The sequence below is a fragment of the Rhea pennata genome, chromosome 9, assembly GCF_028389875.1.
Source record: "Rhea pennata isolate bPtePen1 chromosome 9, bPtePen1.pri, whole genome shotgun sequence".
In the NCBI taxonomy this organism is placed as follows: Eukaryota; Metazoa; Chordata; class Aves; order Rheiformes; family Rheidae; genus Rhea; species Rhea pennata.
Window position 1 is genome coordinate 15,264,941 of NC_084671.1, and position 24,230 is coordinate 15,289,170.

Here is a 24,230-nt window from a genome sequence, read left to right on the forward strand (position 1 = left end):
TTATGTCTGTTTATTTTAAATTCTGATATTACTTCTGGATGTCCATGAAATGAAGCATTGCCTAGATGCTTACATTTAACATGGCTGTGCATCTGTACTTATCATGAGGGAACATGACTGAATTAACACATTATATGCAGTTTTATTCAAGATGCAACAAACTGAAGTCTTCAAAGGAGAAAATTCCATCTATTAAAGGCTACTTTGTGTCTGTTGTTCAACTATGTTATTTTTTTATTTTAGAGGTCTTTGTTCACTTATTAAAAGAAAATTTAGAACCCTTTGAGAATAAAAGGGGTTATTCAGAGTGCTAGACTTATGTTACAAGAATAAAACCTAGCTTTCTTTAATTTTTGATTTAATACTTCAAATCACTGTTCCTCATGTATTGAGCCCTAAACTATAATATGTTCTATTCTGCATTAAGTCAAGAAGTTCTGAAAATACTTGATTATGTGTCATCTTATATTTAAGTCTGTTGTGTTTGCCACAGACTCTCTACCTTTCGATGTGAGTTTTTGTTTACTTGCAACTAGATTTTATTTGTTTTCCTAAACTACCCAGTTGTTACAGTTTTAACAATTGTGGAGTAAACTTCCATTCCACAATAGCTGAGAAGTTCCTCATTTGAGGGGGGGGGGGAAGGGAGGAAAAGCGGAGGCAATTGTTAAAGAGTGAGTGCAAAAAATTCTTATATATGAATGTATGATGTATTAAAATATAAAGTCTAATCTTCACCACCCCATGCCTTAATAAAGTCACTTGTGATGGAGATCCTAAGACAACATAGGAAATAAGGAACAAAGCAGAATCTTGGGAAAACACTTTTCCACACTGTCTGTAAGGTGCAGTTTTTAGAAGAATTCAGCACTGAGGCAGTGAGTTTGTTAGAACTGGCAGTGAAATCTGATGGATTTAATAGATGAAAGGTAGGCTAGCCCTTCTGAAAATACTGCCTGATGGATTTTACTGTACTAATTACATTATGGACCTTTTGTAGTGTGGCTAAGATGCCTTAGACATGAAAGCACTCTTTTAAGGGCTTCAGATTTTGAAAATGCCTTGACACCCGCCCCCCTCTCCCCCCTACCCTTGCAAATGTTGCTGGAAAAAGGAGAACAACACTGCTGGAATTCCCTGCAGTCTGACAGCATGTATGCTTTCCATTTTATTTCAGTTTCATTAATGTGACACTGTCACATCAATCTACTTGCAGACTTATCAGTATAAAATGCCTCCATCTCGGCTTTCTTCAGGAGTTTTTTAAAAAATCTTAAGCCAAAAGAACCTTCCTGTTGACTTTCTAGGCTTTTTTTTTTTTTTTTTTTTTTTCCCTTCCTCTCTGTACTCCTTATTCCATTACGTAAGAGAATATCAAAATGACTTGTATTTAATAGTGAGCATAATGCGGGAGATCTCGCTGTTGAGCGCATCTCACATTCTCACTTAATGGTAGGATACAAAGTTGCTAGCAGATGTGGAAACAACATTTTGGTTCTTTGCTTGATGAAGTGTGTGAAAATAGTACTTGGTTCTGGTCTCTGTACTATACTGTGTTAGTGTGACAGTACTTCATAGTTGCACTTTAAATGGATCCAAGTTGTATGCAGGAGAGTGTGTGGCTGGAACATACTTCCTGCTCTATGGCCTTTTGTCCTCCTCAGTGAGGAAGATGCTGTGTCCTTCTAGGCATTGCACTTGCTTCTGATTTAGTGCTTCCACTGGACTGTCGTGAAGATTCATACAACTTATGTCAACAGCTTAATATTATTTCTGTTGCATTAGAATTTTTGCTTTAGCAAGATTGTGTGAAATTTGACTTTACTGTTACTTTTGTGTGTCAGAATTATTGGAGCTTATTTTCTGATGAACTGTGTCTGGAAGTCAAAGTAGCAAAGGTTGTTTTTGGGGGAAACAGTGTACTTAGTGAGAAGAATTGTTGGTATTTAGATTTTTTCCACTCACTTGTTTTTAACATACAACTTCCCAATTCTTTCGTACAGGAACTGAGCTGTTAAATGCAAAGCAATGTTTCCGAACATCTGTTTCTGGAAAAATCTTTTGAAGGGCCCTTCCAGATTTAGTTTAACTTCTAAACTGAATCAGTCAGAGAACAAAGACAAGTATTTAAATTTGGAGAGGCTTATACCAGTGGTCTAAAACCACATAATTTTTATGGTACTGTCTGTCCTTACTGCATCAGAGAGGATCTGACACTGTGAACTTCTATTTATTTATCCAATTCAAATAATTATCTCTACTTGTCTTTGCTTTTTTCTTATCCTTTTTCAAAGTATAGTCTTGACTTGTACAGTGAAAGCAAAGGTTTGGAGACTGGCTATACAATTCAGGCTGAATACTTTCCGAACTTTGGTTTATAATTTTTGTTACCTTATAGTTGTGTGGTTTGAGGACACTAAAATCTGGAGGGGGAGGGGAGAGAGGGTACTGGAAAGTAAGCCAAACTATGATTTGGGTTTTAAGCACTCTTTAGTCCTCATTCAGGTATTAAAACTACCTTCGCACTTTTTGTGAACAGAACATGCATTGTGCTCGCAAATTTGTTTTCATGTGAGACATTGGATTGATGTGTGCTTCTAACATGAGTTGGATTTCAATACACGTCCCATCCAGAAGAGAACTGTAGTTACTGCTGTCTTTCATGTTGTCATTGTATCATCAGGTAGCTAAGGACACGTGTGCCTGATTGTTTTTTTTTTTTCCTTTCCCCCCCATAAATGTGACATTCTATATGGTTTGAATTGATAAAGTAACAGAATTATATGCTGATGTGGATGTGTGTCATTAGTTTAAGGCACAGGGTTGTGTGGGAGTTCCATAACCATTTGATTTCCTTTTGGTTCTGTTTCAGTGAGATGCCAGAGGAAACCTTTAAAAATCTAAACCAACAACTTAATTATGTCCGCAAGGTAGATTATGTACTAATCTGTGTTTGCTTTGAAATATCTTCCATCTAAAATATACATGAGCTCAGACAGACTAAATCTAGATATTTGTTCAAATGAATGACTGAAGGATTTTTTGTTTTTTTTTCCTGTGAATGTGTGACTTGTATTTTGAAAAGTGTTACTTCAAAATTTCAACAAAATCTTTTTGTATTTGTCTTCATTATGTCACAGATACTTTGTTCGTTTTTATTTTTAACTGCTTGGCTTGTGAATTTAAGTAGGAAGACTGTGGGCTGAACAGTTAACGTGATGGTCGTCACAGGGATACTCTGTGATGAGACGTGGACAATGGTCTCTTCTCCTGTAAATTAGCATGGTTTTATTAAAGTGAATTTTCTGTAGTTATTACTAGCTAATAATTTAGTCTACAGTACTCAGTGACTAGTTTAAAACTCTTTGGGGGCTGTAATTTAGCATTTGCCTTGTTCTTTTCCAGAAGAAATTCTGTCAGCTGTGTTTTATCGGAAGAGAAATTATTTGACTTCATTTTTACATACCTATAAACCTGCAATTGAATCTTTTAGGACAGTATCTGTCAGAGATATGTGACAGACGTTTAGCATGTGGTGAGTTTGCACTTTAAATTATGTTTAATTACGGAGTAGTCTGTAAAACTGCCTTTTTAAGAAAGTTACATTGCTAGGCTGCCACTTAAGGGCTACCGGAAAACTTCCCAGGCGGGCGGCTGCGGTAGGTTGTGTGCGGATTCAGTGCTCCTTGGGCACACTGTCTTTGTTTCCTGTGATCTTTGTGTGGTGCAGTCTTTGGCTGGACCGTCTAAGCCAGGGTCTTCTCAAAAGCAGAGCTGTGCCCAGGACTCAAATACTTCATTTGTAAGCAGAGAAACAGTCTCCTGCTAGCCCCTTTCAAACGGTTTGGTCTGTTTCCTTCCTCCTTTTCTTGTCCCTTGTGCCAGCATTGCTCATCTTGCTGTGAGCCACTTGAGGGCATTAAAACAGCAGAAAACTAATACTGCCGAATTCAGCGTTGTGCTGGATTAGCTCCCTGAACTAGCTCACCGTGAAGTCAGGTGTGCATCAGGATCCAAAGGACAGGCAGATGTGTTTGTGCAGGTGGGACAGCAGAGATCGAATGGGGCCTGCTCCTTTTGATGGTAGCTACCCTTCGGATCAGCTCAGCTGTACAAACTGCATCTTGGGTGTCTGTGAAGTTGATTTAAGGCAATGAAACTTGATGTAAACAAAATGAAATTTTGAAGCATATATAGCAGCAGAGTTAACTTGTCATGACTGAATCCTTGTTTAGCAGGCAGGCAGCTCTGAATGGTGGCTGCCTACCCACACCAGGTTACTCGAGTGCTCTGCCTCAGTCAACGGGCAGATGTTGGGGGTGTTCCTGTACGGTAATGAAGTACAAAATACTTGCACTGCTATGGAGAACTAGCTCTTACTGGGTATACTGATGTGCCCTGAAGCTGAAGCACTTCCATGTATGTATGTATAATACATTGTACATGTACTATCTAATATATGCAAAAGACAAGGACAACTTGGTGTCCTTCAGCATAAGTTGTGTGGTTTCTGTGCATCTCATGTCCTCATCTTCTGTTTGCACTTTGAGACACTGTAGTGTAATGTATTTGATTAGTGTATTTGAAACATGGGTTCTGAAACTTTTGAACAGTTTCAAGGTGACCTTACTGTCACTTGGGAAACATTTTCTGATCTTGAATAGTGCATCAGAATTCAATTAGCATTTCACATTAGTTTAAGATGTTTTCTTTCTTGTGAGAAGCTTATAGCCCTTGTCAGTGCCTCCTATGAAAGATAATCCTTCACTACAGTTTTTTTTTCCTTGATTCTTAATCTAAATTATAATGACATACTGACCCAGTAAAACTTCCTATATAATCTGTTTTCTTAAGCGCTAATACATTGGATGAATCTTAGTAAGTAAAAGTTTCTCAAACCTAGAGACTCTTTAATTACACTCAGGAGTGTCCAAATAACTTTTTAATATACGTATCTTCTTTCAGAAAAAAATCAAGGGAGTTTTCTGTGCTTAGCCTAAAAGTGTTCACTGCCTTGTGCCTGCTGAACGTTGTGGTTTTTTTATTATTATTATTGTTATTATTTTAATTTTTAACTTGAATGCTACTTTTAGCTTTTCACAGGATCTGTGTCAGGTCTGAATTGTGAACTTAATCCAGTTTCAGATCTCATCTTCCTGTATTTTATTATCAAATTTAAGATTGAGCTCTGTCAGGGACATGCTGGATTTCAAGTCCAGTTCCCCATATGGAAAGACAGGTTGCCAAATGCTGCTTTCAGCATTTGAGCAGACTCCTTTATGCTAGTAGCCTGCTTCCTTTGATGTTTTAAGACATTTCCTGTGCTCCTTGTAGTTCTAATATTTATTTTCTAATTATCAGGTCACAAAAAGCACGGTATTGGAAATACAGTTTTGGCTAACACTGTCCTTTAATTCTTTTCTATTTCTGATATTTAACGTTATTGCTGTGACAGTTTAATGACATTAGAGTAAGTCAAGTGCTTTTAGTACTCTCTCAGAAAATAGGTGATTGGGAAAAGTCTAATACTGAGCAATCTCCCATCTCATTTGACTGTAGGGGGGAAAGGAAAGGAGGTTGTATCTTTGGTAGCGAGCCATTAGGTTGACTGGGTCATCTTGAGAAGCCTGCCTGTTGAGGATGTGAAAAATTAAGACTGAGTGACTATTGCAGTTTTTCACGACTGTCAGTATTCGCTATCTCACTTTTTTCATCCAGTGAAGTAGAAGGTCTGGAAGTGTTTTCAGGTTTAATAACGGAAGTCTTAACGCTCACTTTCCTTTTGGGGACTGTTTCTTTTGTCTTGTAGTGCTACTTTGCTTGGTCAGTGCTTATAGATAAAATGTTTGCATTCCTTCTACTCTGGCATTTCTAACGCTTCAGAAGTGTAATGTCTCTCAAAATCTAAAGCTTGATCTCATGCATCAGCAGAAGAGGGATGAATGGAGCAGTATGGTTTTACTTATTTTTTGCCTCAAAATAGAATGGAGTATACCTTTAATGATTTCTGATATCTCAACAGTTGCTCGTTTTTAAAAAAGCTGTGTTTCTTCAGTATCAGTGCCTCATTTGTGTTTGGGTAAAGGTTTGGGGTTTTTTTGGGGGGGGGGGAAAGGGGAGCCTGATGGTGTGCTGTTACGGTAGGTTTTACTGGCTAAAGCAAAATGGGTTATGGAAATACAATGATGCAAGTAGCTTCCTTTCAGTGCTGATGGGAGCTTGTCTCCAAGGAATCCTGTGTTGGGCACATGAGATGGCTGGAAGGAGAGAGTGAGCAAGGTTGTCCTCTTCAGCAGAAGTCAACTGTAGCGCTTCAGCTTCCCATTGGGACCATGTCTTTGCTGGCAAAGCTATGTCATAACATGCATGATGAGGCTACAGAAGATGAGATGGACTGATGTGTATCTTGCTTCCAGAAGAGGGAGATGCCGTTATTGTTTCTTCCCTCTTTTGCACAGGCTCTCGTGTTCGTTAAATCTCAGTGTGAATCAGGGTCAGTAATGCAGGAGAAATTTAACCCAGCAAAGGAAGGGTAGGAAGTGGGCCGTGTTCTCCTGATTTGTCCTGAATGCCAGCATCAAAAAAAAGGGGGGAGGGGGGAGGGGGGAGGGAAATGGGGAAGAGGATGTGGTGCCATCCCTAAGGTTTGGGAAAGGGGTTGGGGGGCAGTAAGATAATGCTGCTGTTGTGAGTTCAGCTGTCCCGTTTGACCTTGCTCAGAGTTCATTTTCTATCATATGGACGAAAAGATCAAGTCTTCCATAAAACTAGTGCTCCTGGGTGAAAGAAACAAACTGGTTATTAACTGCGGGAGTTGGCAATTGCTAAATCACTTCAAGCAGTTCCTTTGTACTTAATGTTGTAGCTTTTATAGCTTTGTAATATTGCAAGATTCTTCATTATATGAAGACAATTATTATATAGACAATTACATGGCCTATTGGACTATTCAGTGATCAGTGGATTGCTATGTATAAATGATATATCAAGATGATGACAACTGTTGTTGACTAAAACTACAGTATGTATGTTTGAGAATTCTGTTAAACAAGAAATGCTTTTTATTCTAAATATGCTTTACTAATAATGGAAACATCTTTTCCTAATTATAAAAGCATTATACATTTAGAAGGCTTTTTATTCCTTTAATGGCACAACATGCTTTCCCTGTAAACTACAAAAACATTGCTATGATGCCCCAGAGGGAACACATAAATGTGGGGTGTGGCTATAAAATGTTGAGATGTATGTTATGCTGGAAAAGTTACATGATTCCAGCTTTCAGGTCTAGTTTTAACTAGCAGGAATACGCTTGACTACCTAAAATGCCTCAGAATTGGCTGAGACTGGAAAGGTAAAATTGGGGTGAGGCTTAAGCACAAAGTATGTTCATAATGCAAGTCCATGCCAACTTTGGAGTTACTAGATGCTGCATGATTGGTTAACAGGGGATTCACAGTATGCGCAAGTACTATGAGCACTGCTGATTTCACTAATAACGCTCAGCAGAGATGGGCAGGTATAGGTGCAGCTCAGTGACCAGGGCAGGTCCAGGGTGGATGAGGAATAGTCTCTGACCCTTTGAAGTTAAATGGAAATGAGCGAAACTGTGTAATGTTGCTGTGTGGGGCTTTCAGGGTGGGGAAGCCTAACCCATCTAGTAGCAAAACCACATTTTATAATTTCATAATAAAACTAGCAGTTGTGAGTTAGTTTTTTATATTGGAGTATCAACAAACTTTTTTTTTTAAAAAAAAAAAAAAAAAAACTTTTTTTTTTGAATCAGCTTGCAACTCAATGTGGCAGACTTGTTGAATCAGCATGGGAGAATGCTGTTGAGGTTGTTGTTTGAAGGCAGGATGGGATTGTAAATAACTAACTGGCACTGAGAGTTTCTGCTGTTTTGAGTTGTCTCTTTTCAGAAGATAATCATGCATATTAAAGCTGACTTACTAAAGTTGGAGCGAGTTGTGGTCTGCTGTTAGGATTTGGTGAAGTGAGCAATAAACTGTGCATGGTTCTTTGTAAATTACTGGGGTATTAAAGCTTTCACTAAAATTGATTCAATATAATACATTGCTTATATTATATAAGCAGTAGGAAAACTAGTTTAGGAATCCAGTTTTGAATGAATAGATTTCCTTCTCTGTTTTACTTTTCTTGTCTGTACTATGGGAGTAATGTTTATGTCCATGTAAATGTTAAGTGCTGTAAGCACTGCTCTTCTAGACTGTTTGTGAATAGATCTTATTTGGACAGGGTTTTTTGTAATGCTTAAGTCACTGTTTCAAAGCAAATAAATGTCAAATTATGTTATATTTCATAGAACTTCCCATTTGACAAAGTGTATGTGCTAATGTTGCAGGGACACCAAAAACTGAAGCCTAAAGCATGTGCACATGTATATGTAAATGGTTTAAAATAATTTGAGTTTGCTGGAGTGTATCTTCCTGTTGACTATTAAGCTTTCTTTAACAGCAAAATGTTATTTATTACATTGCACTGTTTGTAAGACAAGTAAAGGGAAAAGTTTTCTAGAAAATGGAGCTGGGGACAGCTACTATGTACAAATAGGCATAAAGAAAAGTGGTGGCTTTATGGCAGTTTAAGGTGCAACTAAAATGGGTGAAACTTGGGAATAGTCTTTAAACTGAAAATACTAGTTTTAACTTTTATCTCTAGATTTTACAGCTTTGAAATCATCAGAGGCAAAACACTATTTTATCTGCTCTAGATTTTCTGGATAATCTCACAATTCTGTGAGGGCTGATCTTTTTCTGTAATTGTTTTTTTCAGAAATACCGCTATCAAGATGAAGATACACCTCCACAGGAGCACAGCTCTCCACACATTACCAATGAGGTGACGGGTCCGGAGCTGGTTCACGTGTCAGAGAAGAACCTGTCACAGATTGAGAATGTACATGGATTTGTTTCTCATTCTCATATTTCGCCAGTGAAGGTAAGCATATTTGATCTGTAATGACAGTGAAGTGGTTTGATACATACTGTTTGATACATAGGAATGTAATTTTGTGAAAAATTTCAGCAGATACACCTACTTCTGTTCTTATGGAACCATTTCTTTGTAAAATCCACTTTGCAGAGATTAAGGCTTTTGACTTAGATCAATACAGTATTCTGACTAAAAGTGTGCAGCCAATAAAATGGCCAGATAACGAATCTAGGTAACAGAAAGGTCTTGGATGCAGTTATGACTGGGCACTGTTACTGTTATCAGCTGAATTTCAGGGTTTCTAGAAGGGTCTTTTGTAATTAGTTCCAAATTTGGAACCAGTACATACTTTACTTAAGGTCCTAGAGGAAAAATATAATGAGCCAAATGTAAAATATTTCTTTAGGAGCAAAGCGAGCAATTTTGGACTGTATCATTAAAAAAAAAAAAAAATTAGGTGGACTGTGTGAGGTTTCTGGGGTTGTGGCAGGCAGGTCTGGTGATGCTGCGATCTGTGAACAAAAAACAGTGAGAGGGAGAAGGAGCTGCAACATGCTTCTGCACAGCATGTGAGAGGCCACCACTTGAATACTGCATCCAGGTCTGGAGCCTGCACTTCTGAGAGGCTCTCAGAAGTTGGGAACATGTCTTGAAACTCCAGGTAGCTTTCTTGCAGTGAAACTGGGAACTCGATCTCTTTGATAAAGTGGAAGTTGAGATGTGATGGACTTGATTGGTATATTTGGGTTTCCATTCAGTCGTTTTCTAAATACACTAACATGTGCCAAACTAAATACTGTGTTTTCTGTAACTGTTTCACTTTTTTTTTTGAGGAAAAAAGTGAATAAATGATTTGATACTAATCAGTGTTTGGGTTTTAGAAGGATAACCTTGTTTATGGTAGGTCTACATTTTGATATTTTTGGCATGAATTATTGATGTGTGGTAGTATTCCTTGTGACTGAGACTGGCAGCGTAGTGTAGCAGTATCACTGCATGTTAAGAAAAAGTTGTTTTGAATTTAAAAGATTTTTTTTTCAGATTATTTTGATTATAAAGAAAAGTCTTTTTGAATGTACTAGCTCTCTAATTGACTTGCAAGCTCTCTGTAGAGGAACAGAGTGGATGGTTGTTTGGTAATCTTTGTTCCAGCTTTCCTAGGATTTTAAAAATGCTTATGTTGGTATTGAAAACCTTGAGGTTTTGTTTTGTATGCTTATAACCTTACAAATATTGAAGGAAAAAACAAAACAAATCAAAAAAACCCCTGGGCATTTCCATAGCCTTCAAAGAAGCACAGAGGACAAAAGCTGAATTTTTTTAAGCCCTTGTAAATAAATTTTTTGGAGGGGGCTGTACTTCTTACTTGAGTGTTGTAAGAAAACTAAGCAACTTTGTTTTGAGAGTAACTAGGTTTTCAACTTTGTTGCTTATGAAGATAGATGCTCTGGTTATATTTGATTTGCTCAGTGTATTACATTCAAGTAGTAGTATACTCAATTTTGTATGTGCAACCATTAGAAATTAAAAAAAAAAATCCTTTACCTCTACATTTTGGGGACTTGGGGTAAACCGTAGCTTTTCCTAATTCTTAGCATAGTTTGTCTTGCATTTCAGAAGACATAAAGGGAGTGAAAAGGTAAATTAAAACTGTAATGAGTGTTTAAGTATAATGCACATCACAGTGCAGAAACCAGTACAAATAAAGAAAAAAGGGTTATGTGAGACTGAAGATCTGTTTCCCCTGGGGCTATGTAGACATTATTTCACTGTATAAAGCCCTTAAGACTGTGCAAAGGGGATATGACTCTAATTACCTTAGTTTCTTTCTAGCTACCTATGTCTAAGGTAGACCGAATTACTCAAGCAGTTCTTGCGTTTGACTTTCTATTTCAGATCACTTTTGCCAATAGTTAACTATAATAATATAGAAGTGAGGATATGATATTAGTGATATTAACATTCTATGGAAGATAGCTTTTATTCCTTATCCCCATTCCACAAGGGGAACAGTCTTTTCTGCTCAGTAAGATTATCTATTTAAAGCTCCCAAGCAGGCAAGGCTTTGTGGCCAGACCATTTATATGGGACCTATAACTATCCATTTTTATTAAGTGGCTTTTACACACTGTAACTTTGTGGTAAAGAGACTGATGGAAAACCCAGGGAAATTCTGCAGAAATGAATGTGAGGAACAGTCCTCTGCATCCCTCTACTCAGATGTGATCATCTCCAAATTGAAAATGTCATTTTTTTGGAGGTGTATTGAATATACAACTCTGCAGTGCTTTGGAAGAAAGAAAAAGCATATCCCATTTAAAATGCACTGGAAATTTAGTTAAGTGGAATATAGCTATAATTACAAAATACAGTGAAGCTTTTTAGAATTTTACTGTGGATTTTGACTTTCTGAGGAAAAATACTATTATTCTCTTAAAGCATAAGAACTAAGAAATCACCACTTAATAGGAAAGAATGTGTATAAAAGCAATGTTACTGTGCAACTCTTGTACAACTATGCTATACCACTGAGTTGGCTTTTTTCAGGAAGCTGTCTTCAGTTATTTCAAAGTAATGTATATTAGTAATGTATAGTACAGCTGGAATTTGAGCTTTGCTCATCTGAAAACCAAGGCAAGTGCTGTTTACCAGTATACTGTGAAGCTCTGGGTTCTGATGTAAGGTTGGCTGCTGTCTTAGTTCTCTCCTGGAGAAGTTAATCTCTATATGCATGACTTCCCAAAAAATAGGGGTCAGTGGGGCTTTGAAGTTCAGAGTGAGGTTTGAGTGCATAGTTTCATATTTCCTGGGAGTCTTCATGGGACCTTTCAGACCAAAATGCCCTTCACTCAAAGTTTCTTTCTGTTTAAGGAATAGTTTGGGAATAAATGCAGTTAGAAATTGGACCTGAATGTCAGACATCCAAGGCTTCTATAGTATGCTTGGTATAGCTGATCCTCTCTTCTCTCTCTTCTCTTTGGCCTAATAATCTCCAAGAGATGTTTGTAGTTTTGGTATCACGTAAGTTGAAGATACTCAACAACAGCAAGATAAATGCAACAAGATATATGCACCAATGGCTCTGAGTTAAGAGAGCTCTGCATAATTTATATGGTAGATTGGCTTGTTGCACAGTGTTCTATGGACCAGGTCTTGGCTAATAAACAAGGTCATGATTAGCTGTATTCACTAGCGAATTTTCCTAAGGAAACCCAGTATAATAGAGGACATAAAGTCTTAGTAAAATACATAGAAGTGTTCATTACTCTAATAAAATAATGTATGTTTTTAACAGGAAGATTGTTTTGTGAAACATCAACACTAAATGCATCTGAAGCTTCAGATGCAGGGTATTACTGATCTAAGATCATAAAGTTAAATGCAAACTGTTTTATGATCATATGCAGCTTTTTTAGAAGTGCTGCAGAGGGCAGTGGAATCATTTTTTCCGCTTTTCTTATAGAGTCTTCTGCAGCATAGAACAATAATGCAGAGTACGAGTGGACTTGGTGAAGAAGTTCCACCTGACCGTGAGGGGGAATTTCTTCACTGTCAGAGTGACGGAGCCCTGGAACAGGTTGCCCAGAGAGGTTGTGGAGTCTCCTTCTCTGGAGATCTTCAAGGCCTGCCTGGATGCAACCCTGTCTAACATGCTCTAGGTGACCCTGCTTGAGCAGGGAGGTTGGACTAGATGATCTCCAGAGGTCCCTTCCAACCTTACTGATTCTATGATTCTAAGAACTGAGATGCCTCTTATACCTAGTCTACATTTTTTTCCTTGAGAGAAAAGCATTCCAATTTCAAACAACTTAAATCAGCTTTTGTAACTTGTTTGGACTCCTGCATGGTTTTCAAAGGGCAACTTTCAGTTACTAAAATGACAATTGCATATCCCTGATTTTTTTAGGGAATGAACATGTAACTACATTACTATTTATCAAATGTTCTAGATTAAGTGCCATAGTTACCCAGAGTGGTTTACTCACTTGACAGAGGGTTAGGATTGTTTAACTTGGATGTTTCGAAGTAAATCTGACCGGGGAGAGACCTTACTCTGTTTCTATTTAACATTGTGATGTGGAGCACTTCTTCATACAGTAAGACTTTTTTGAATGTTTAATGGGAGAGAATCATGAACAGATAGTAAAAATAGCGAAACTTCAAATCCTTCATAGATGCTTTGTTCCAAACATTTTGAAGAATGTTTTCAGGCAGGCAGGTTGCTAGTTGCACCTTTTCTTAGTGTGAGGTTTCGAAATTTCTTGTAGAAACTTGCGATCACAGTGTGAGGTGCCCCAAGTTCCTCAAACAAAATAGGGCTGAGTTGAATAGACTTTAGCGTAGTGGCCAGCAGTGCCGTATTAACAAGACTGACCGCTAGGTGGTGATGCGAGAAAAGGACTTGTCACTCCAATTGTGAAATTGAATTTAACTTTACTATCGTACCTTCAGATTGACATTTTTCAATTCAGCATTTGTTTTCTCTGAATAACTCCAATTAAGTGAAATCTTTTGTGGATATGATACCATACAAATTCTTAAACTGTAAAATGGAAGTTGGAGTTTCCTATCAAGGTAATAAGCTTGGAGTAAAAGATAATTGCATGGTTTTAAAATGACAGATCATTCTAATCACTGATACAGTACGATGAAAAAGATCCATCTTAAATTACAATATACTTCATTTAAAATATTTCACTTTAATACACAGGTTGCTTTGTTAGTTACTCCATATTATGATGTAGTATAGCAATTCAATATTGAAGTTTAGTGCCTAGTTGGGGCTATTATGTGTTTCCTTGTTAGGTTTGTGTATTATATGTTGTTTTGGGGGGGTTATTATTATGTTTACTTGTAATACAGAAGCTCCATTTTAAAGAAAAAAATGTAGCAGTGTTCTGTACTGGAAAGATACACGGTGACTAGTCCAATAAATGTTAATTGTTGTCCTGTGAGATGAAGGTGTACTCTAATAAACTCTTAATATTACAGTATTCATGACAACTTGATTATATCTATACTTCCTATTCAAAATTTGCAGAAGCTTGTTTCTTGGAGCATTTTTCCAAGCGGTTAGCACAGACTGACAGCTGAACATATGTATTCTGGTTGAAGCATTTGTACTGGCTTATTAGGCTAATAAGGTACCTAGAAATTGCTTGTTCATGATGTACAATAAAATTCTAAGGACTGACTGAATAGGAAAACACAGCCATAAGAAACTTAAAACATACTGCTTTGGGCATCTTTAGAATAACCTTGTACAATCATCACTGCAGTAGCATAGCTGGTGTGCTACTTCCAGGAATTGTGAGAAATGGTTAATTTTGAATGCAGACATTTTAAAGTTGTGATTATGTAATTGTTGGCTCTGTACATATTATGAAACAGTCAATGGCTTCATTCTTACGTGATTCAGCAAATATACGTATATTCAGTGAAATTATCATCATTGTACAAGTGAATCCTACTGGGAAAAGGCGATACAGAGCAGTGCAGGCAGCTCCATGTTTGACCTTTTTCATTACCAGCTACCTACTTGATCTCGTTCAAAGACCAGTTATTCTCTTGAGCATTATTATATTATGCCACAGTACTTGGGCTTCAGTTAAAACAGTAAAAATCCTTACCCCTATAGCAAAGATCCTTTTTTTTTTTTTTTTTTTTTTTTTTTTCCAAATGTTTTCGAGTTTAAGATGTAGGCTAATCCTGATTTCTCATTTAAAGCACAGTATTGGAGTTTTTTGTAGTGGTTTTGTAAATATCTTTCAGTGAAGAGAAACCGTCTTTGTAATATTCTGGCAGTAAATGCAACAGAGTTGACGCTTTCCTGTGTTTGAATAGTGAAGTAATTCAAACTAAGATGAATATTTTTTTTCATATTCTCAAATATGAAAGTTCTTATTTATTAGTGCTACAGTGCTGTATAAGAGTCTGCTCTTAAAGGAGCAGTACCTGTTCATTTAAATGAAAGACATCCAGAAGGAAGATGAGAAACTAAAGTTCAGTCAGTCTTGTTTCCATGCTGAGAAAACATGGTGAAACTGTTCTGAAGAGTAGAATCGGCAGATACATGGGTAAAGTACTGATGAGGAGGTAATGTAAGCTTTGTAAAGAAATGATGCCCCACAAATTTGAGTGTGTACATAGAGATTATCTTGTTGATGCAGGATTCTAGGTTTTCTCATGTGTACCTAATGGAATTCTTCAAAAAGCTCTTAGAGAAATTAAACTGCCACAGGATAAGGAAGAGAAGTCTTGATGGTTAATTGGTTTAAAAAAAGAACAGAGAAAGAAAGTAAACAGGAAAAAACCAGTAATTATGATGGAGATTACTAGAAGGATCTTGGAAGAAACTGTGTTCTCATTTCATCATCTGAGGGGAATGGGAGCTCAGGATTATAATAGATCAATGGCAAATCGTCTTGAGTGCTCAAAGGCAAATGGAATATAGGGAATATCTGGAGATGCAGTACGGAACAGAAATGTAATATTGTATTATTGTAGAAATCTGCAGTGTTCCTGCATTTTGAAGATTATGTATAGCTCCTTATCTCAGAAGGTATATCAAGTTGGAAATGGTTCACAGAAGAAGAATTAAGAGTGGTCAGAGACATGGAGCAGCTACTGTAGAGTGAGATCAGTCTAACTGTTCAGTTAGGGAAAGAGCTGAGTCAGATAGCAATAAAACTGAAGTCATGGTGAGTAAAATTTTGCAGCTCAATAAAGAATGATTGTTTCATATATTCAGAAATATAACTTAGTAGGTAATAGTGTTCTTATAGCCCCTAAACACAATGATCTACACTCAACCTCTGACTGTAAATCCTTAATCCGATGATAGTCTCTTGGTTTCTAGATATGCCAATAAAGTATCCCAACACGCACTCTGTTTCTTCTGCCCTTTTCCTTCAGCTGGAAGGGCCTGTATTTAGATCCTTCCCATTAATCTGTATGGGAAATAACTGCTTACATATTGCATATGTATGTATTCACATATGTGCTTCCTTTTAATGTAAAAGAATCATCTGTTTCTGTGAAACTTACTCTTTGCTCTAATAAGGTTAATAGCTTCCCTTCTTCTTCTCTCCTCGTGCCAAAACTCTTGCCCAAATGTTTGTATAGTTTATGTGAAAACAGACCTCTCTGCTCATTAGAAGAGCAGAGGAAAGAAGCTCTGTATACTGATGGTCACTCCTCTTGATTTGAGGAACTACAAAGGCACATTCACAGTAGGCCAGCAGCCAAAGGGAATGTAACTTTCCACCTGCCCCAATACATTTTTCTACTTATTATTTCCTAAATTTTGTTCCCCTCTGAGCAGATAGACAAGATTCCCATGCACATGCTCTTTCCATTTAGGATTTGGAAGGTTGGTTGACATGTATTTGTCAGCTGCAAGAAAGTTGCAATCTGTTATCTTTATCTGAACGAAGACCTTTCTAAAGCTTCATTAAATCTTCAGCAGAAAGTCAGTCCTTTGGAGTTAAGGATGCTGTAGAGAAGAACAGTGGGAACTATAAAGAACAACTTGAAGTTTTCTACATGTTATCACACATACTTGTTTTTGGGTTAGCATAGTCTTTGGGGTCTGCTCTTTGGAGGAGGTGCTCTGCAGTTCATAATTAAAATGATTCACCCAAGTTCTTGATAGGTTACTGCCTTTACAGTTCCTGTAAATGAGGAATATACAAATATGTGAAGAGCTGTCAGTTTGCATCTTATATTAAGCAGTAGTTGATCAAATCTGGGCTTTCTCACTATGCATCTGCTCAAAAACTCTTATCAACAGAGACAAAAAAAAAAAAAAAGGAAAAACTGTAACAGATGGAATGGGGATTAATGCTAACATTGAAACTTAAGATATACTAATTAACATCAAGTCATCTTAGCAACCGGTTATACTCTTCGTTTCCCCTGAATTCTCAGTGCAGTTGGGTTCATTTTGATGCCTTAATAAAATCTAAAAGAAATTGCATTAAACATAGGATGTTTGTATCAGCCTGGCATGCCAAAAAGATGGGCAGGAGATTCATGAACAGCATACGGAAGACCAGGCACTTCCGTCTGCACTGCTTGGTAAGTCACCTGAGATAAGTTAACTGAAAAGCATTTACATTCTGTGTTCAATATTTCTGCTAGGAATGTATCTTTCTAGAAAAATTGTACTGGCAAATTTGTTTTGAAACTAGAATACCTTTATCGACTGTGTAAATCAGGCTGGGTCTGGGAAGATCCTTTCAGTCCTGTGTCTTAAAGGCTGGGATAGCTTTTCTGCTGTATCTTAGCAGAAAGGGTTAATTTCTTTTGCCTCCATGTCCATTTTGAATAGTGTACTCCTGGACTTTGGTTAGAATACTTGAGACATAATATTGAATAGACTTCTTAGTAAGACTTAAATTTGTTATGCCAGTAAATATTTATTAAACATAGATTTCTGAAATTTTTATAAAGAGACATGAATGTGTATCTACATTTTTTGGAGTGTATTTGCTTGCCTGGAAAGTTATTGTTAAGTAGCCCTGCAATTGGAGCATATAAATCTGGTTGTACACATTTTTGTCTTCAGCTTTTTAAATAAAAGCTAAGCGGCACCAAAAATAAGTACCTGCCTGTGTTTAGATTGTTCTTGAATTTTTCTGTATAAAGTATGTATTTTATCGACAGCCAGTTTGGCAGGATATAAATTACACAACATTTTTTAAATGTTTCAGGCTCTCTAAAAATTAACTTAGATATAATTGCTGCTTGTATATACGAAGACTTCCTGCTGGTATGCATTTTCATTTCATGGTATGCTTGCAACTTGTAAAGGTATCCACCATCTTTGAGATAAAATTTAGTATTATGGCATGTTTAAACTTGTTCTGGCAAGCTGATAATATGAATTGGCTCGAGTATAAAATCGATAACTTTGTTCCATGTATTAGAAGTTAATCTTCTAAGTATAGTAATCATAGTGGTTACCATATCACCTTTTTAAGTTTTTGAAGGACAAAAGGTGCTGTTCTGTGTCCACTACAAATGCATGTGCATCTCTTGATCTTTACTGGCTCAGACTGAAATATTAGGAGTTAATTTTATTAAACCATAGAAAGGTACGTGTACTGATCTAGAAACCTTAACCTTTTAGCTGCAAATTCTTAATTCTTTCTTCAGATTAATTTTGGGGGGGTTTTACTGTTTTTTAATTCAAGGTGCCGAATATAGAGAGGGAATGAAGGAAGCCCTCAAGTCTTTTAAAGTTGCCTCAGATACTCTGAGTCTTTTTATTCTGTCTCTTGCCTCTAGAAGTAGCTGTTCACAGGCCCAAGTTCAGCTACCACCTCTGTATCCATGAGTCTTGAATTCATCATCTTTTTCTAAATTTTTCTATTTCTGTCCAAACAGAAATACTACTTTCTCTGATTTCTCCTTGCAATCTATTTGACCAAAACAAAACAAGCCCTCACTTTTAGTCCCACTTCCCCCCCCCACTGCAGTAGTTGAATCCTGTATCATGCTGGAGTGATGCCATGCCTCCATCTTCAGACTGCTTTGTCTGGAACATGCAAAACCTGAATTTGTCCCATCTCCACGCTCCAAATCCTGTAGCGCAGGCCCTCATTTTGCTGCTCCTACCAGCTGTTGCAACTGTGTGTTCAGGCATCAGCAAATCCTACTATTAATATTCATACAAAGTGTATGTGTAAAGATAGCTTTCCTGTGTCCCCAGTGAGATTGCCTAATGCCTCCCTACAGCCTTTTATGGATTTTTGTCTCTGCATCAGGGAAAAAAAAAAAAAAAAAAAAAAAAAAAAAAAAAAAAAAACTTTTGGCTTCTCTTCCAAGAAGCTTTGTCTCTACCCGCTTTTTCCAAAGAGCTGATACCTGAAGCATCTTTGTCCGGTTGCCACAGTTCACTGCTGGGGTGGGTGGGAATCACCCATGGGAGGAATGGCCTTACGGCAGTGTTCCTGTCTCGCTTTGCAACGGCCCGACAGAGCGTCGGGGAAGCAGACCCTTAGCATGTTGCTTGTCCGTGCATCAGGGTATTCCCTGTCGGAGCTTCAGAAAGGCCTCTCCTGCGGCTGTCAGCTTGAAGAGTACCAAGACATAATTTTTGAAATCTTAGTTTTATTTTTATGTATCTGTATGTATAAATATGCAAATATATACAATACATGTGTATACACAATAGTATGTTTAAAGTTACACTGATTCTTATTTGTATTCCCACGGCTTTTAGAATCTATAGCAGTGTTGATATTTAAGGCTATATGAGGAAAAATATTTTCACTTTGGTTCTTCTTAAAGACTTAGTTTTTTTTTTTAAAAAAATTGTGATTTGTTCCAAATATTTTTACTTATAACTAGGGGTAAAGGAATTTCTCAAGTAATAAATTTATAGTTATCATTTGGACTAGGTATTTCTTTGAAGTCTGAAAGAAAACTGCATTTTGTGAATGAATTCACCTTCAGTGCTGAAGTTTTTGTAGTATTAAGCTGTGATAATGCAGAGCTTTGGTAACTATTAATATTTGGGTTTTGGAGGTCTTATGAGTGTCACAGAAATTGAGTTAGATGTGTTCAGTGCTTCTGCTTCATTGCCCTTGTCTAGCGAATGCTTCTGTCCATAGAATATAATACGTTCTGTCCATACACTGTGTAACCACTAAGGAGGATTTCTTGCCCCACAGTTTGGACTGTGGGTATTTGTGCTTCCCTAGCGATTACAGTTTGATCATACAAGGATCAGAGTAAGGAATTGAAAGGTTTCGTTTTGCCCTAATGCCTTGCTGTCTCTGTCCCTTGGCTGTCGGTCCCCTGGTAGGGGAGCGTTTCTCTCGGTTGGCCCTTTCTGCTGGCCCCTTCCTTGTTCGCGGGGTCTCTTGCCGAGCTCTTCCTGAGGGTCATCAGGGGAGCGTGTTTCTGCCCAGACAGCAAAACATTGGCAGCATTTGAATATAGTTTTTCAGACCAGATGTGCAGACAATAGTATCATCTTGACCTGATCTGCATGAAACATGTCTTGGGAAGCAATTAGCTTGGTTAAAACTAATGGTAAAACTATGCCTATAAAGACAACAAATCAGGCACTGTAATTTCTGGTTTGCAGGAAGTCAAGCTAGATTATCACAGAGGTCTTTCTATCAGGTATTTTTGTATATAAAATTCAAATTTCTGGTTTAACATTAATGAGTAGTTCATCTTTTTATCTGCAAACTTCAAATTGTGTAGCAGTATCTCTGGAAACTCTTCATAGCCTTCTGTGCAGTGGTGCAATCTTGGCATGTGTTTGAAAGTTGCATTTTTGAACATGAGAACTTCCATGGAGTAATGAACATGTTAGAAACTGTGTAGCTTATTTAATTTAAAAACTGTCTTCATGGTTCTGGTGTTTGAGTGCAAGGGGAGATCAGAGAGGAATCTGCATGTTGTTGTTTACCTATTCAGTGACTGTTGACAAAAGAAATCTTGAAGAAAAATGTTTTCTTCCAGACTGTCAAAATGTCAAATTTGTAATTCTTACTAAAGGTTGTGCCTCTTTTCCCTATACCAATATAATTACCTGGAGGGATACAATCCAAACATTATAAAATCATATATTATTAAAGACCTATCCCTGTAAATGGACTGTTGTCTAATAGGTTATGGAGGTACAAAGTGTCTGAAACATATTTTATGAACATAACTTGAAGAGCTCCTTACAAGTTGGATCTTGTGTAAATCATTAATTTAAACAGATAAGCTTCTGTATTTTGTCAGTATTAATCAGGTCACTTTGAAAGATGCCTTCCAAGTATTTCAGTGCCTTGTACTATTAAGGTGTGCTAGTGACTAGAAGTAAATGGTGCATTGATTTTTTTATTACCGTGGTTTTACATTAATGTGCATGTTTTTGCTTGTATTATAATGTAAGCCTGCTGTAAAGACATATTAGGCAGAGCATATTGTACCAAAAAAGGACATGAGGAATATGATAATTACTCCTAAAATGCACATTGTGAACCAGTGGGTTTGTAGAATGGTGTGGTAACACTGTAAGCCTGTGTTGGGGTTCATCTGCCTGCCTTACTAAACCTAAGATTATGTCCATGTCCATCTCTCTCTCTCTCTCTCTCTCTCTCTCTCTCTAAGGAAAAAAAGTGTGATTATAACTGTTAAAGCATTTTTGTATAGAAATTCACTACGGACTGTTTTGATAATTTTGTATTGGGGTTCAGGAGGCAAACCTGCATCGAAACCCTCAGTATTTACCTGGTTTCCTACCTAATCACTGTAATGTGAGCTGGAGGTTTTTTATTTTTCTTTAATAGGTGTCTATAAAAATGTAGATGGTGAAATCTGTAAGGTAACTTGAATTCTAAATAATCATTTACATGAGAGACTGACAGTCTCTTAGACTTTTTTTTCCTGCAAAAGTAACAAGAAAAATCTACATCTAAGGAGTAATATTGTAATTTGTATTGGAAGTCAAAGTACTTTTATGGAGAATTCATTAACAAATACTAGAAAATTTTCATTTTGAGGGTGTTTTCATTTTGATTTTTTTTGCCAGTCCATGCACTTTTGGGAAATACTGTTGGATCATATTAAAAGTACATATATTTCTGCTTTCATGTCATGCTTAGTGTTCATAACTGATCTTGGATATAAATGTTATGATCCTCTCACATTAGTCACAGGATTAGGACAATAGCTGTGACTTAGTTTAATGTTCCTTAATCTTCTGGCTGAATCAAAAAAGCACTAGAATCCATTGATATGCAGCATAAAATGACTGTTCTGTCTCACAAAGGATATCTTCCCTTCCCTCCATAGTTGTCTTGTGTGATAAGGCAGGAAAACAAGAAAAAAGACTAGCAAAATATCTTTTTTTGAATATTGTTTCTGAACATCATTCTAAGGTTTTTTTTTTTCCCTCCCCAGGGGAACATTTTCACAAATACAGAACCAATGAATGGGTGCAGTTACACTGCATGCATCCCTGTTTTGTTTACTTCATATTTATAATTTATGTAAGCAGTGAAAAGACGCTATTGGATCTTACTAGAGGCAGTGACTAAAACTTGTTAATTTGTGATTAATGCTTTCTCCACCCAGTAGCTGTTATGAGGCATCCTTGGACTTGTGGGTTTGTAACATTGTAGTGTACCTGCTTCCCAGTTTCTCTTAATATCTGTTACCAACTAGGAAGAGAAGACAAGCTTTTGATCTTGTGGGTTCTGAAAAAGGAAAAATGAGAAACATTTGCTTGCTTTTTGTAATTATTATTATTACAATAATGAGCATCCTTTTGGGCAATTGCAGATAGAGAAAGGATGGAGATGGTAGAAAAGCTTACAGGAAAAATAGCATCAGCCATCAAGAATTTTGTTTTCCTGCTTTGCAAATGATGCTGCTGTAATTCTATCTGCATTTTTTTCTGATCATTCACCACTCAGCAGCTGGTAGGGAAGTAAGACTGCCTGGCAACCACCTGCAGAGCTGCAGAGATGAATTACATTTTCGGAAATAACACACTCCTCTATTCTCGTGCCAGTCGAGGAAATACTAGCTCAAGCCATAGTTCTGTAGGCCCGAAGCATAAGCAGTGGGCAAAGAAAGGCTCGACGGACGAGTTACGAAGCGAGCCTTCCCGTTGGCAACAGATAGTTGCATTTTTCACTCGGAGACGGGGTTTCATTGACTGTATTTCTGTTGTTGCCAGCTCCACCCAGGTAATATGTCATTTGTTGAAGTTACTGTGTCTGCATGTTTTCTGGTCACTTGCTAGTCGGAAATAGCCGTCTATTTATGTGTGCATGCTCCCATGTAATCTCTGATCTATGAAGGGTTTTTTTCTTTGCCTGCTTTCATTTTCAGATTTCAGAGCTCAGTGTGGATTTTTTTTTTCAGTAGGAATTCATGAAAATGAACACACTTGAATGGGATGTGGCTTTTTAAAGCTATTTTACAAATGATGAGCTTCTGATGAATTCAGTCATGAAGTATTTTAATTATATTGAAAAATGTAGTTTGCATTCTACTGTTTAGCCCCATGAGGAAAATAAAGTAGTTACTGCATCTATGAATTTGATATTTCTTAAGATGATGGTTCAAATAAACACCAAGAATTTCTTGGAATTGTATTTAAAGGATAAAACAATTTAAAGTCTTCAAGTATATAGCATGCATTCTAATCTGTATCAGTTTTCTGGGGTTTTTTTTTGGATCTTTCGGCTGCAAGCAATCTATAAATAACCCTAAGGAATGCCTTTCTTACAGAATATACATTTAATATTAGTCTGTACAGTTTATAAGAAAGACATTACGTTTTACAACTTTATTGTATAACTATTATACTATTTTTATTTTTTGTAATCATTATTGAAAATCAAACCTACCTTTTCTCTTTCTATCTCAAGTAGGTAGATTTGGGGACGGTTCTGAAGAATGAGGATGTTAAGGAGTGAAAACATGCCAGTGTTAGCAGATGAATGTCTTGTTGCATTATTCAACAAAGGAGGATATATGGGAAAATGCTGAGGCATTAGAATTTAAGATTTTATGATTACACTTATTTTGCTTGCTGTCAAACTAAACTCAACTTTAGCCAATATAGCAAATTTCTTAATGTACAATACTCCATTTTTAACCTGTACTGTACTGCAAAAATTGTGAAAGAAATGGTTTATAGAAGTGGTGGTGGTGGTATTAAAATAGTCTTAATGCTTTGTGCTAACTGTTTGAAAGATGATAAACAGACACTTCCTTTGGAAGTCTACTTATTGATATCTAATTTTCATTTGTGAATGAATAGGAGGCTGTTTAGAAAGGGTTTTTTCCGATTTCTTAGTGTCATGAATTTACATGCCTAGAAGAGAGATTCTGTAGTTTCTGTAATGAGCCATTACACAAATAAAAGTTGCATTAGACATAGCTTTTCTGTGCTGTTTTTTAAACCAAAAAGATACAGTAGTAGCTCTTTGAATAAATATTGTAGTTGTACTTATCTGTTAGTGCTTGAACACGTGAAGTCATGACTAGTTGGTCAGTTAGGACTAGAAACTTGCTAGTAGATGCAATAGTGAATGTGGATTAGACCAGATAAGCATCCAAAGGTCCCTTCAAACCTGATCTGTGATTCTGTGAATATCCCATTGTTTGTTTTTATTTTTCTACTGTTATGATAAAGACTTTACCTGTCTGGTGTGTGTATTAAAAAATGCTTACATATGTTTGTGGCCAAAAGGCGGGGGGGAGGCATGTAATGTTTAAAAATGGTTGTAAAAAGCTTAAGGGGCATATTC

General features: G+C 36.9%; 1 protein-coding gene across 5 annotated transcripts in view; it reads left to right on the plus strand.

Annotated features, from left to right (window-relative positions):
* Positions 1–24,230, plus strand: part of DLG1 (discs large MAGUK scaffold protein 1) — a 164,665-nt gene that overhangs the window by 49,135 nt on the left and 91,300 nt on the right. For 4 of the 5 annotated variants that reach the window (XM_062582390.1, XM_062582391.1, XM_062582392.1 and 1 more), the window contains exon 4: positions 8,797–8,961. In XM_062582390.1, the coding sequence (XP_062438374.1) occupies positions 8,797–8,961 (165 nt within the window). Of the gene's footprint in view, positions 1–8,796; positions 8,962–22,433; positions 22,659–24,230 lie in introns of those variants that run through there. The other variant, XM_062582394.1, reaches the window with a different exon arrangement.